The following is a 13,816-nucleotide window of genomic DNA, read 5'->3' on the forward strand; positions in this document are numbered from 1 at the left end:
AAATTTAACAGTAAAACCGTGTGAGATAGGTAAATAGTATATCCAGGTAAAAAACTACACTACCAGGAAGCACAGGAGCTCAAATTTAGAAAATTTTAACAGTTAAAACAGGATAAAATCTTAGTGAAATATAGCCAGAACCACAGGACGCCATGCCGGATGTAAATATTTAGTGTGGACAGGTTCGACATTTAAGTGCGGTTAATTTGGTGTGATAAAATCTTCATTTGCTTTGACTCAGTAAATTCAATTCAGTGATTATCCTTTTCACCCCTCCCAATATCATTTACAGTCAAGACCTGTCCGTGTAGTAATTTATTAATATAGATAGTGATTTTTTTTTTACTAACCCACATGGCGGTATTTTGAGTTTTGCAATCTTGGTAAGATTAGAATGATGGCTTAGGTTAACTCTCAGGGCTCCTGTTTTCATCCCGAATTGAGATAGCTTCCAGCAGGGATGGGTTGAAAGCATAGTTATCATAAGGTTCTTTCCCTTCAGGAAAGGGGCCTATATATATATATTTTCCAATAAATAGTTTGGGTATTAACTGAATAGTTTGCATTAAGAATGTGATTTAGTGAATACAAGGGCCTGTTCCTTTCTTTCCCTTTCCTTTCGTGAACCGATAGAGCCGAATTAAAATGGTAAAAATGTGAAGGTTGTTTGTGTATATTTATTAGTATAACATGTATTAATGTAGTGTGTAGTATAGATGTGGCATGTAGATATTCGTAATGTAGTAAACATTTTCTTGTAGTAGTAATTGTGGTAGTAAGTGATTGGGAGTGTGAGATAATTAAATATGGACAGTGTAGTATTTACCATGCGATTTTCATATTCCGTCATTAAATGAACTTATAAACAATATTTGAAAATGAACGTAATATAGTACAATAATCCTGAGTACAAGGTCACATTTCGTGGTTTACAGTTCGAACAAATAGTTACTAGCGCCCTTGTGTCGAAATTTCGTACTATCAGTCGTGCATATTTTACCATTGAACCCAGTTAGTGATTTAGATTTCACAAAATTGACCTTTATTTTCGAATTATAACCGAGTAACCATAATTTTCGGCCCATATGAACAGATAGTTGGATAATGTGATTTGACACTTTAATATTCTGAAAACTACAACATTCTGTGTAATCCAGTAATGAAAATATTTAAGTAAATAAACTATGCATAGATTCTTAACCGAAGTCAGCCAATGTGATGCTATTTCCGTTCTGAAATTAAGATATTGAATTCCAATTCTTTTCTTGTAGTTGCAGAATAATTTTCATTGTTGCTGTCAGAATGCTATCACATTCAGCAATATTATCGCACATATTTTATTTTATTTTTTTTTTTGTGAATATTTATATATAGAGAATTGTCTTAAAACAGCTGCGAAGTAAGATATAGGATGGTTTGTGTGGCAAAGAAGTCTTGGGTTCGAGTAATGTTTCTTGCGTGTTGGTCGGGACGCGATTTATAGATTTTCAAAGTATATGATGAAATGAATGTATAGTTTCGGGCATAGATAGAAGAAACAGGGTGTCTAAAAAGAATACTGCGTTGGCAGAAATTAATAAATATATGAATAAAATGATAATATAAGTGAAATATAAATGTGGTGTAGTAAAAGTGAATAGATTAGAGGACACCCGTATAGTGTATACATGGGCCCGGTGTATTTTAGCCATATGATGATATATATATATATATATATATATATATATATATATATATATATATATATATATATATATATATATATATATGAAACGTAAATGTGTGGTGAGAATCGTTTCGAGTTCTGACCTCCACGCCGAGACATCACTCGACAAGGTAGGCGAGTTATATATCAGAATGTATTATTACTTCGCAGTTGAGCCATAACAGTAGTATTTATTTATAACAATCTCGTCTGACAGCAGGGTAGGGATAGCATCATGTAATGGCTAACTAAATGTAATTGTTCATCGATCATGATACCAAATAGTTGGTGTTGGGCTGTTGTGAATTGTGTTTACAGTCGGTTATGAAAGAGAATATCCTATGACTCTGAGATTTTTTTTCCACGTTACCTACTCGGGCTAGTTTACAATATTCATGGAGGCGACAGCTCTGACAGGGTTACAGAATTAAAACAATAGGGATGCGCTCGAGTCGAGTCGAGACAGAACTTTCCGGACAAAATTCGAGTCGAGTCACAGCTCTTCCAATAGAAAAATATATAATTTTCGAGTCGAGACATCACTTTTACAGCACATTTTCGAGACGAGACAGTCTCAAATCTTGTCTCGTGCGCATCCCTATAAAACAATTAGTTATTGGAATTTATTATTCCGTACCCGGGCATCGACCCCTCCCCCCTTGAATATTTTCGTTTTCTTTTCTCAGTTTTCAAACTAGATAGTGATGGAAATTAATCGATGCCTCAGAATTTAGCGCATTCTGCGAAGGGGAGCTATCGGTGAAGTTTGGTAATAGAAATCACCGATCCAAAATTCAGTTTATTTAATTTTTCTTTTATTATTTCGGCAAATCATTAGTTAGGGATTTCTTAGCTAATACTTTTACTCTAGTTTCATTACTGTCCTAGAACCTTCTTAGTTCTTCTGAGGGGTCGAATATTTTTTTCTTAGAGATTTCAAAATTGGGGACGCAGTTACCTGGTCCCTTCCCCCTCTCCTTTTATCGTGCTGGTCTGGGCCGGATACGGGGCTCGGATTTCAATCTTACAAGCAAACTCTTGTGGGATTGGGATCTGATGGACACAGAACTTGCAACCTTGGCAGCAGGACTCCCTCCTAGTTTACGTATTTAAGTAAACCACCCTTTTTCGGCATATGTGAATATTTTTGGCTATGAGTTGTTATATATTTAAATTCGATCACTCTTCTGTGTAGTGATTAGTACTTTATTCTTTCTTCTTTCGTTGGCGCCGCTTTCTCTCTCTTGTCTCTTCCTTCTTACTTCGAGATTTTTTTTTAAATTTTCAACCTTCCCCCCCCCTTCCGATTTTGAAAGTATAATATATCAATGAATTAATGTATAATATATATTTTTTTTAACCGAAATGACCAGCTGAGACATCTCGGGACACGATTCGTTTGATGAAATAGTTAGGGACTGGGTTTACATTATATTTGACCCATCGACGGGGTGAGTAACGATTCGGTACACCGTAATTTTCCACTTTCATTCCTTCACCATTGTCCGTCTGGGATTTTTTTTTATCCAGTGGTCACTTTCCATTTAGTTTATTTCCGTGAATGTTGTTGTAATATTGGGCCCAAAGTTAAGATAAAAATTGTTTGGTTTATATATATTCATGTGTTTAAGAATGTTCTGTGTTACGTGCCTGCATCACAAGTTTTTTTTCTTTCCTTGATCTACTCTCCAATTGGATACGTGAAAATTTAAAATTACTAGACGCGCGGTATAAATGAAAATAATATTTTATGATGATACGTCGGAAGTTTTGTTTCTTGGTGTAATGTTGCAACCTTCTTGGACAAATTAGTGTTGGGGTTATGTAATTAAATGTGTGCGCGTGTATTAAATATATATATATAGAGAGAGAGAGACGTCGAAATGTAAATATGTATGAAATATAGAATATTAAAGTGAAATGTAAAATGTTAAATTTATAATATGGATATATGTAAGAGCACCGCATCTGCCCCATACGTTTATTGGTTGCCATGGGTTTTAAGTAATGTTTTTCCGACGAATGGAATGATGTAGACTAATTTTCTTTTCAAGAATACCGCCGCGAACTTAAATAATTTTTTTTGTTCTGCATAAATGTAATTAGTAATCAATAATGTAAACAGTTTCAATGGCATGCATTTCAAAATAACGGCAGGTCTAAAACATAATCCAATCCCTCGACAAATATTATCCTTTAGTGATCAACCAGAAATTCTTTTTTTGAAAGTGTACCTAGAATCCCCCCCTGTTTTCCAATGTGTATCCTATGACTTAACCAGTGTTTTACCACGAAATAAATCACCACAATCCTCCCAACTAGTGAAGATCTCCTCAAATATAAATACTATGAGTAAAAGTTGTAAATAATTCACGAATAAAGTGTTATGATGTGTCCCAGTGATGAATGACTAACTAGTAACCTGGAATGGACTGAACCGAGAGGAGATTTCTCCTCTGACCAAATGTTGTTGGTGAAATCTTTAGATGGGTATAAACGTTGTAGTATGCGAGTACTGTCACAAACTGAAAATAGTTGATGAATGGTTTTATAAACCAATAGTCATATATATATATATAGATATATACACAAACTAAGTTAAATGGAGCGAAATGTTTTGGACACTACGAGTAGTGCGTGATTTGTAATTTGAACGTTCAGAATTATTAATATTTTATTGCTCGACGTGAGGTAGAGACTCATAAGTTCTAATACACCTAAAAGTTTTTTTTCTTTTCTTTCCTCTTTGTCCAAATTTTTTTAAGTGAAATAAGTGTCTTCTTTGCGTATGTCGCAAATCATAATTTGCTTTAGCATGCCTAAGATATAATATATGTAATTATTTTTTTTTGTCAAGATGATTGAATATATAAAAATTTACTAAAATATAACTCTATGTATTCTATTAATATATAACCAAGAACTTGTGCTTTTAAGATTTTCTTTGTAATTATTTTTTCCTTTTCACTATGAATGTAATAAACTATTTGTACCCTTGTAGCTAGTTGGTTTTCCTTTAAACATATATACACTGTCCTGAGTGAGTGAGAGAGTGAATGCATGATAGATTTAATTTAAGTAATTTTAGTAATATCATTTGTCATATTAACATCTATAATATATGTGTCATGTTTTAATATATGTGTTAAGATAAATAACCTAGGTCATGAAAGACCGCTACTAACAAATTTAAAGTCGGCTCTAGGAGTGAGACGGAAATAACGGGATGAGCCTAAATACGACATCTTTCTTCCAGGAAGTTGAAACTCTTATTGAGACGATACATAAATTTTATATTGAGTTTATATTTATATTTATTTTTTTTCTTTCTCTTAACTAATTCATATGTGTGGTCGATCTCAGATCATGGAGTTCAGATGTTGGATAGTTATCAATTATTGTTTGAGATTAAATTACAAAGAATTAAATTTCACTTTTCTCATTTCCAGGTCTAGGTCTGGGCAACCCCATGAACGTGGTGCCTGGAGCTAGGTCTGGGTGGTATGAGGGAACATGTGTCTATTTCACATCACTTCAAAATTGATTCTCCACTAATAGTATTTGTAACGTTTTACCGGATAATAACCATTCGAATTCATTACTATATTTCCTAAATCATCAAGTAATCCATTCTCCTTTAAAATCCTCAATCTTTCCTTTTCCCTCTCCTTTTCTTTTTCTTATTTCTTTCTACTTCTCTCCCCTCCTTTCCCTTCTCACTCTTTCTTTTCTTATTTCTAACGAAACTGAAAAACTAATTACGTCGTGACTAGGAGTAGTCGCTATCAGCACGGTCAAAAAATTCGATTCGATAAGTTTCTTCGGAAGTCCGATTTGGGATAATTACCTCTAAAATGAATATGTACAGAGACTAAGAATAATAATATAATTTATTCAAAATTTACTTTACTAAAAAATTTTTACAGTTTCAATTAGTAGTAGATATTTCATTATCACTCTTTGCTAAGTTCAGGCGACTCCTCCTTCAACCACGATGTTAGTTATCACGCCCAAATTCGTTTTTCAAAATAAAATATTTAGCCTATATCAATCATTTCTCTGTTAAACAAGTATAGTTCATTAAGAAAGTCTACAAACGTTAGTGAGTTTCGAAATTTTTGGGAGGTCCGAACCTGGTGGACCCCCCTCGTGTCTGCGTCCCTGAGCATTGCTAACTAGTCCCAAATTCAATGTGGCGTTCCACATCATACAGTTTTATGTGGAAAGTTATCAAGAGTATAAAATACATTTGTTTTATAAAACAAATATGTACAGATACTAAAATACTATCTACAGAGGGGGATTCTATATATTGACTTATAAATATTTGGTCCACTAATTGTTGTACAAAAAGCCTTCAATATCTATGTAAGCCAGTAACTAACTTGTAAATGAGTGTTTAATTTCATTTGTTTTCTACTCTATTACATATTTTCTTTCTTATTTTTTAATTTTGCGATTTTTTTATCTTTATATTGGTTTGCTTCAGTATAGTCCCGTAATTTAAATATATGAATGCATAAAAATAAATTTCATTTGTAATTGGTTGTGAAATAACATTCAGAAATCTTATTTAGCGCAAAATACCTTCTCGTTCACTGGAAACGGTGCAGCATTGTTGCAGAAGCACAGCAACGACCAGACCCTTTAACTTCTGAGATAGGGGAAAGGAGACTTAACATTCGCTCCAATTGCCGAGCTGTAGAAATCTAGTCCTTGTATACTCGCTGCAACGCAATATAAATTAGAGAATCTGTGACGAATTGCTTTTCACTTTTTTAAACGGATTAATGGATTTTACAATTATAGAAGTAAAAAAATGTAACTTAAAGTATATGGCAGTATTAGAAAGTATTTTTTCCTGTTCTTTACTACTAATGCTAATAATATATTTTTGCTTGAAATACTTTGGTCGTTGCGCAACGCTGCAACACTAACATTAGCCGTCCCTGCTTTTTATGGTTACAAAATTACTAAAAAAAAAAGGCCCTTCCTTGATGATCTATTACATTATAAATTAGTAGACTCCAGTAATATTATGAATTAGTATTAGTATTAATATGAAAATCGAAAACTTTGGGAGGAATACTTAACTTTTGGTTAAGGTTTATTTTTCATTCATGAGATCTGAGATTTGAACCACGATATTCAATTGTCAAAAAGTGTGCCCAGGAAAGCATACAATTATTCGAGACGCATAAAAGAGGAGTATTCCCGGACCCTGTTAGTACCTCTTAAATAACAACAATAATTTATTTCGCATTCGTTTCTGTTTTAATAAAACCGTTCCAACGTTTAAAAAGCTTCTTTGCGTATTGACTTATAATCATATGTTACAAGAAAACGTCAGTTATATCGTGTTACATGTCCTTACGTATTCGTTGTCAGTATTGTTGGCATTGTTTGTTCGAACTAATACGATGTTTACTTGTCAAATAGTGTGCAATGGTTTACTTTGAAAAGATATATTCATTCTTTGAGAAGATAAAAGAGGGCGGGATAGGGTGATATCGGATTAAAATAAAAATGACGTCACATTTATTCTTTGTTTAAATTTGATTGACTCATTGTAATAATGATTAATCATACTTATGTAACGAGATAACATCGAGGAGTTATTTCTTACGACAAAACATGAACATATATGTGTAATGGTTTACTTTGAAAGAATATATTCATTCCTAGAGAAGGTAAAAGAGGGAAGTGATGATGTTTTCGAACCTAATTATTACCTTTCGTTTCCGTTTCCGTGGATAAACAATAATGACGTCATATTTACTCTTGGTTAAATCTGATTGGTTCATTATAATAACTCTTCTAATGAGATAACAAAGAGTACGAAACATTGTTATTGGTTTGAGCGATTTAAACGTTCAGCGTTCCAGTGTTTAGTTTAGTTAGTAAGGGCTTAGCTGATGGAAAACTGTTCCGACAGCACTTGTTCTATGTCGTTTAGGTTCATGAATAAAATGTTCTCAATATTGTGTAATATTTGTAAGCTTGATTGGTTCTTTATTCCATTATATGCATAAGTGTAGGCTTTTATAGGGCAAAGGTACATGAACGAACACTAAAATTTCGTGATTGGTACCAACTTTTTGTGGATTAATTTGGAAGATCCAAAGCCATGGTCTCCAGAACTAATTTTAGTATTTGATCGCCTAAAATTGCTAAAGATATAATTTGGGAAGATTTCTAACCTCATGTATTCTCTTTATTACATTATAGGTATGCACAGTCCACATTTAGTCTCCGAAGATTATGAGTTTGATTCTCGATGAGAGCTTATATCACTTTAATATTAACTTAAATTCTTATGCTGTTTAGGATTTATGCTCTACATAGACGTTGTGTGAGTTCTTCCAAGTAGAGGTTGCTGTCACTTTATTTACATATAATGAGGATATGCATACCTTAATATAATCTTCTTAAGTCTTTTTGATAAGAGAGAACCACAGATGTCATATGATACTTTAAGGTCACCTTCTTGGTCCTGATGTTAGTTCGTGTGATTTATATCTTAAATAACCTTGATGGTTTAGTTTAAATCATCTCAAAATGTTTTAGCCAAAAATTTTCATTGAGTGCAGAGGGAATTGTTTCATGGTTAACCGTCAAACCGTATCCGGTTTTTAACTATTCGACTTAAGAATAAATGGCTTTTAACTATTCGATTACCAAATAAACGCTTTTTAACTATTCGATTAAATTTTGAGTCTTCTCTAATTTTCAGTTATTACGAAAGTTCAGTGAAAATTTGAAACCAAAATTTTTTGAACTCAAAACTTTCAAATCAGAAATATTCAAACTGAAATTTTTTGAATTAAAAACATCAAACTAAACTTTTCGAACAAAAACCTTGAAGTCAAAATCTTCGAATTCAAATTTCCAAACCAAAAAATTCAAAATAAAATTTTCGAATTAAAAATTTTTTAAACTAAAATTTTCAAACAAATACTTCGAACAAAAATTGAAATAAAAATTTTCGAATTCATATTTTCCAAAGCAAACAATTTCACACTGAAATTTTCGACAAATGAAATCTAGTTCGAGCTTCAAATCCATTAATTAATTTTATAACTTGAATTTTAAGATTATAAATGTAGTCGAAAACGCTCATTTGTTGAAAACCATTTATTTCTAAGGTGTATTCTGATTATCACTTTTAAATCTCTGATTTATTTTTTTCAAAATGTTTGTTTGAAAATTTCAAATTAATTTCTTTCGTTCCAAACTTTAAACTTTCAGTTCGAAAAATATTGGTTTGAAATTTTAGGTTCAAAATTTGATTTGAAATTTTCAAATTATATAATCTTTAGTTCAAAAACAGCTTGAAACTCTTAATTAGAAAATTTCAGTTTGATTTTTTTAGTTTATAAAATATTGATTTCAATTTTTTTGTTCGAAAATTTTAGTTTTAACTTTTTCAATTCTAAAATTTGGTTTGAACTTCTTTTGGTGCGAAAATAATGATTTCATTTGTCGAAAATTTCAGTGTGAAATTGTTTGGTTTGGAAAATATGAATTCGAAAATTTTTATTTCAATTTTTGTTCGAAATATTTGTTTGAAAATTTTAGTTAAAAATTTTTTAATTCGAAAATTTCAGTTAGAATTTTTTGGTTTGAAAATTTGAATTCGAAGATTTTGACTTCAAGGTATTTGTTCGAAAAGTTTAGTTTGATGTTTTTAATTCAAAAAATTTCAGTTTGAATATTTAATTTGAAAGTTTTGAGTTCAAAAAATTTTGGTTTCAAATTTTCACTGAACTTTTGCAATAACTGAAAATTAGAGAAGACTCAAAATTTAATCGAATAGTTAAAAAGCGTTTATTTGGTAATCGAATAGTTAAAAGCCATTTATTCTTAAGTCGAATAGTTAAAAACCGGATACGGTTTGACGGTTAACCATGAAACAATTCCCTCTGCACTCAATGAAAATTTTTGGCTAAAACATTTTGAGATGATGATTTAAACTAAACCGTCAAGGTTATTTAAGATATAAATCACACGAACTAACATCAGGACCAAGAAGGTGACCTTAAAGTATCATATAACATCTGTGGTTCTCTCTTATCAAAAAACTTAAGAAGATTATATTAAGGTATGCATATCCTCATTATATGTAAATAAAGTGACAGCAACCTCTACTTGGAAGAACTCACACAACGTCTATGTAGAGCATAAATCCTAAACAGCATAAGAATTTAAGTTAATATTAAAGTGATATAAGCTCTCATCGAGAATCAAACTCATAATCTTCGGAGACTAAATGTAGACTGTGCATACCTATAATGTAATAAAGAGAGTGCATGAAGTTATAAATCTTCCCAAATTATATCTTTAGCAATTTTAGGCGATCAAATACTAAAATTAGTTCTGGAGACCATGGCTTTGGATCTCCCAAATTAATCCACAAAAAGTTGGTACCAATCACAAGATTTTAGTGTTCGTTCATGTACCTTTGCCCTATGAAAGCCTACACTTATGCATATAATGGAATAAAGAACCAATCAAGCTTACAAATATTACACAATATTGAGAGCATTTTATTCATGAACCTAAACGATATAGAACAAGTGCTGTCGGAACAGTTTTCCATCAGCTAAGCCCTTACTAACTAAACTAAACACTGGAACGCTGAACGTTTAAATCGCTCAAACCAATAACAATGTTTCGTACTCTTTGTTATCTCATTAGAAGAGTTATTATAATGAACCAATCAGATTTAACCAAGAGTAAATATGACGTTATTATTGTTTATCCACGGAAACGGAAACGAAAGGTAATAACTAGGTTCGAAAACATATCATCACTTCCCTCTTTTACCTTCTCTAGGAATGAATATATTCTTTCAAAGTAAACCATTACACATATATGTTCATGTTTTGTCGTAAGAAATAACTCCTCGATGTTATCTCGTTACATAAGTATGATTAATCGTTATTACAATGAGTCAATCAAATTTAAACAAAGAATAAATGTGACGTCATTTTTATTTTAATCCGATATCACCCTATCCCGCCCTCTTTTATCTTCTCAAAGAATGAATATATCTTTTCAAAGTAAACCATTGCACACTATTTGACAAGTAAACATCGTATTAGTTCGAACAAACAATGCCAACAATACTGACAACGAATACGTAAGCACATGTAACACGATATAACTGACTTTTTCTTGTAACATATGATTATAAGTCAATACGCAAAGAAGCTTTTTAAACGTTACAACAGTTTTATTTAATCCACAAACGAATACGATATAAATCGTTGTTGTTATTTAAGAGGTACTAATGAGGTCCGGGATCGCCCCATACTCCTCTTTTATGCGTCTCAAAAATCTCAGTTTAGTGACGTCATACGAACACATTAGCTTGGATCAAATACCTCTAATTCATTCACACCAGCGATAACGATATAGGGTAATAACATACCATCAAAGGGGATAAAACTCCAAATATTATGGCATAAAAGGGAACGAAATGAAAAGCATACATAAACCCTGTACTAATTCATAACGTAATAAATCATCAAAAAAGAAATCAAAGACCATGTTTTTGATAATCTTATACTCATGAGAGAAAAGAAATAAACTATCATAACCTGTGTTCCAAAAACCCCAATTCAATGATGTAATACGTACGCATTAGCCGAACCAAGAACTCATTTGCACCAGCCTGCATGACCCCTGAGTAAGCATAAGCAAAAATTCAATAGGTGACGCAAAAATCGGTCCAAACTACCTCTGACTTATTCACACTAACGCTATGGTGAATGTGGCCCCTAAATTGGATAACCAAGGTAATCTTATGTACCCTGGGTGGTCCTATGCATTTCCTGGTCCCTGGCCATTGAGTTATCATAAGCAAAATTTCCTTATATGAAACAATCCCGGCCAAACTACCTCTGATCTATTCGCACTACCGCTGTGGTCCATTGGCTCCTACATTGGACAACCAATATTAAGAAAGGGTGCTGCTATTACTACTGTGAGCATCATTAATTTTAAAAATAATAAAAATTAGTATTTTTGGAAATGAAGTCTTTTTTTTTTTTGTAAAACAAATAATGGTTTTGGGAAAACTACCATAAACTAAGAGTGAATGACGTTATAAATTGGAAATTTATGAAAATCGCTAACTGACATGCTAACTTCATACACGCTGTTCATATGTATTCATGAAAGATCCTTATAGAAAGCATAGTGTGTTATGAGTTGAAATTAATTGTGTAATTACCTAATATATATATATATGGAAGAGAATTGAAACTTACAAACTTTAACAGATGCATGGTATACAAAAATTTTATATGTAATAGTGAAAAATAATAATATGAGTTTTTTACTTCTATTTCAGATACGTACTACATTGCTAATTTGGTCAACAACATTGGTGTAATGGGAAGTACATCATTGAAACGATCTTCTGATTCTGTATGCTTTTCAGTGCTCTACTATATGACACCAAAATCAAACACACAAATATTTATTAACATCCGGGATACACATGTAAATCTTTTGGATTTTTCAGCTCAAACTTCAGAGGTAATTCTTAACTTCTAATGTTCATAGATTTTGTTGGTTATAAGTAATTACTGTTTTCAATCTGAGTTGATCCGATACTATAGTTAAAGTATCTGTATATATTTTGTGAAATAATTAGATACTTGGATATCTCAATGGAAAGTAATATCGTTGGTATTAACATATTAGCAACTGAAAATACATTTTACTGTATTAGCTATATGTAACAACTACACCTGTCACTCGTCTGATAGAAGTCATATAGATAAATATTTTGTTAGATTTCATCCTCCTAAATTATTTCAAATTTAAACATATTTACACTGAAACAAAGCTATTTGGAAGATTTATGAATTCATTGTTTGTCAGCGTTGAAAGTACATATGGAAGGTTCAGTAGGAAGAAAAATAAATTCTACGATAACTAGTCGGATACGTTATTATGGACTTTTTTCTAAATTTCTTTTTACTAAATTTCTTGTCAGACTTTTTTAAATCTTGAAGTGATATTTTGGGCCTCAGAATTCATTTTTTTTACAGCATATTTAGAAAATACATATTGTAATGTTTACGTGGGTAGAGACAATGACAGTCCGAGATTCTAGCAGTTCACCTAAATTATTTAATAAAAATAATACAAAATAGTCTTTGTATCTACAAAGTGAATATCTTAAAATCTTCCTTATGACTAGTGAGGTGGAGGAAAGAAATGTTTTATATGAGAATCCTTTAGCTCATAGCAGCCTTCAGGGCGTCTTGCAGCGACTTCAGGATTCGGTATTTTGGTAACCTCCTTAGCTCATGGCAGCCTTCACAGGTTTTGTTGTGGTTAGGAATTCCCTTGCGACATCCGGAATAGCTATGTGGTTGACTCGTTCTTCTTCAATTCCCGTCGTTGTCTTCGTGTCATTCTTGTTTTATGTGATTTTGTCTCTTGTACTAATGCTTATATCAAGTCTTGCTTGAATAACATATGCTTTCACTGAAAGATGGGGATCCTTACAATATTCTCATGTTTGTTAATGTCGGAAACGGTAATGGAATTTGGTAAATTACGTTTAGGTCACAATTGATTCCTTATTAGATTCAATCAAAAAGACTTTCGCGAAGAAAAATCCACCCTATTCGAACCACATAGAAAGAATGGCGCTTATATCTCTGTGTATGAGAAAATGTTTCAAATCTTTACAAAGTAGTAATATTGATGTTAATAATAAATTGTGTTTAGGAAAATGAAAAATTCCAAAACTGTAAATCAAAATAAATTTTATATTAAAGCAAGCTCCATCAATGATTAAAATACACAAAGAATTTATGAATTCATTGTTTGTCAGCGTTGAAAGTAAATATGGAAGGTTCAGTAGGAAGAAAAATAAATTCTACGTTAACTGGTCGGGTACGTTATTATGGATTCTTTTTTCTAAATTTCTTTTTAGTAAAGTTTAATGTAAGATGAGAAAATTATTCCATTTTATAGCCATGCCATTCCCTTATTGCTACTACGACTAATGAAGACAATATTGTAATTAGAATTCGAAATTGTCACACACTCAGCAGAAAACGTTGCTTCCTGTAATATACATTTATA

At 31.9% G+C, this 13,816-nt stretch overlaps 1 protein-coding gene across 1 annotated transcript in view; it reads left to right on the forward strand.

Annotated features, from left to right (window-relative positions):
- LOC145673397 (uncharacterized) overlaps positions 1 to 13,816 on the forward strand; it is a 345,560-nt gene that overhangs the window by 205,415 nt on the left and 126,329 nt on the right. The window contains exon 13 of the mRNA XM_081743057.1: positions 12,063 to 12,250. Within this exon, the coding sequence (XP_081599183.1) occupies positions 12,063 to 12,250 (188 nt within the window). The remainder of the gene's footprint in view (positions 1 to 12,062; positions 12,251 to 13,816) is intronic.

This window comes from Thermobia domestica, chromosome 16, assembly GCF_964235325.1.
Source record: "Thermobia domestica chromosome 16, izTheDome1.hap1.1, whole genome shotgun sequence".
NCBI lineage: Eukaryota > Metazoa > Arthropoda > Insecta > Zygentoma > Lepismatidae > Thermobia > Thermobia domestica.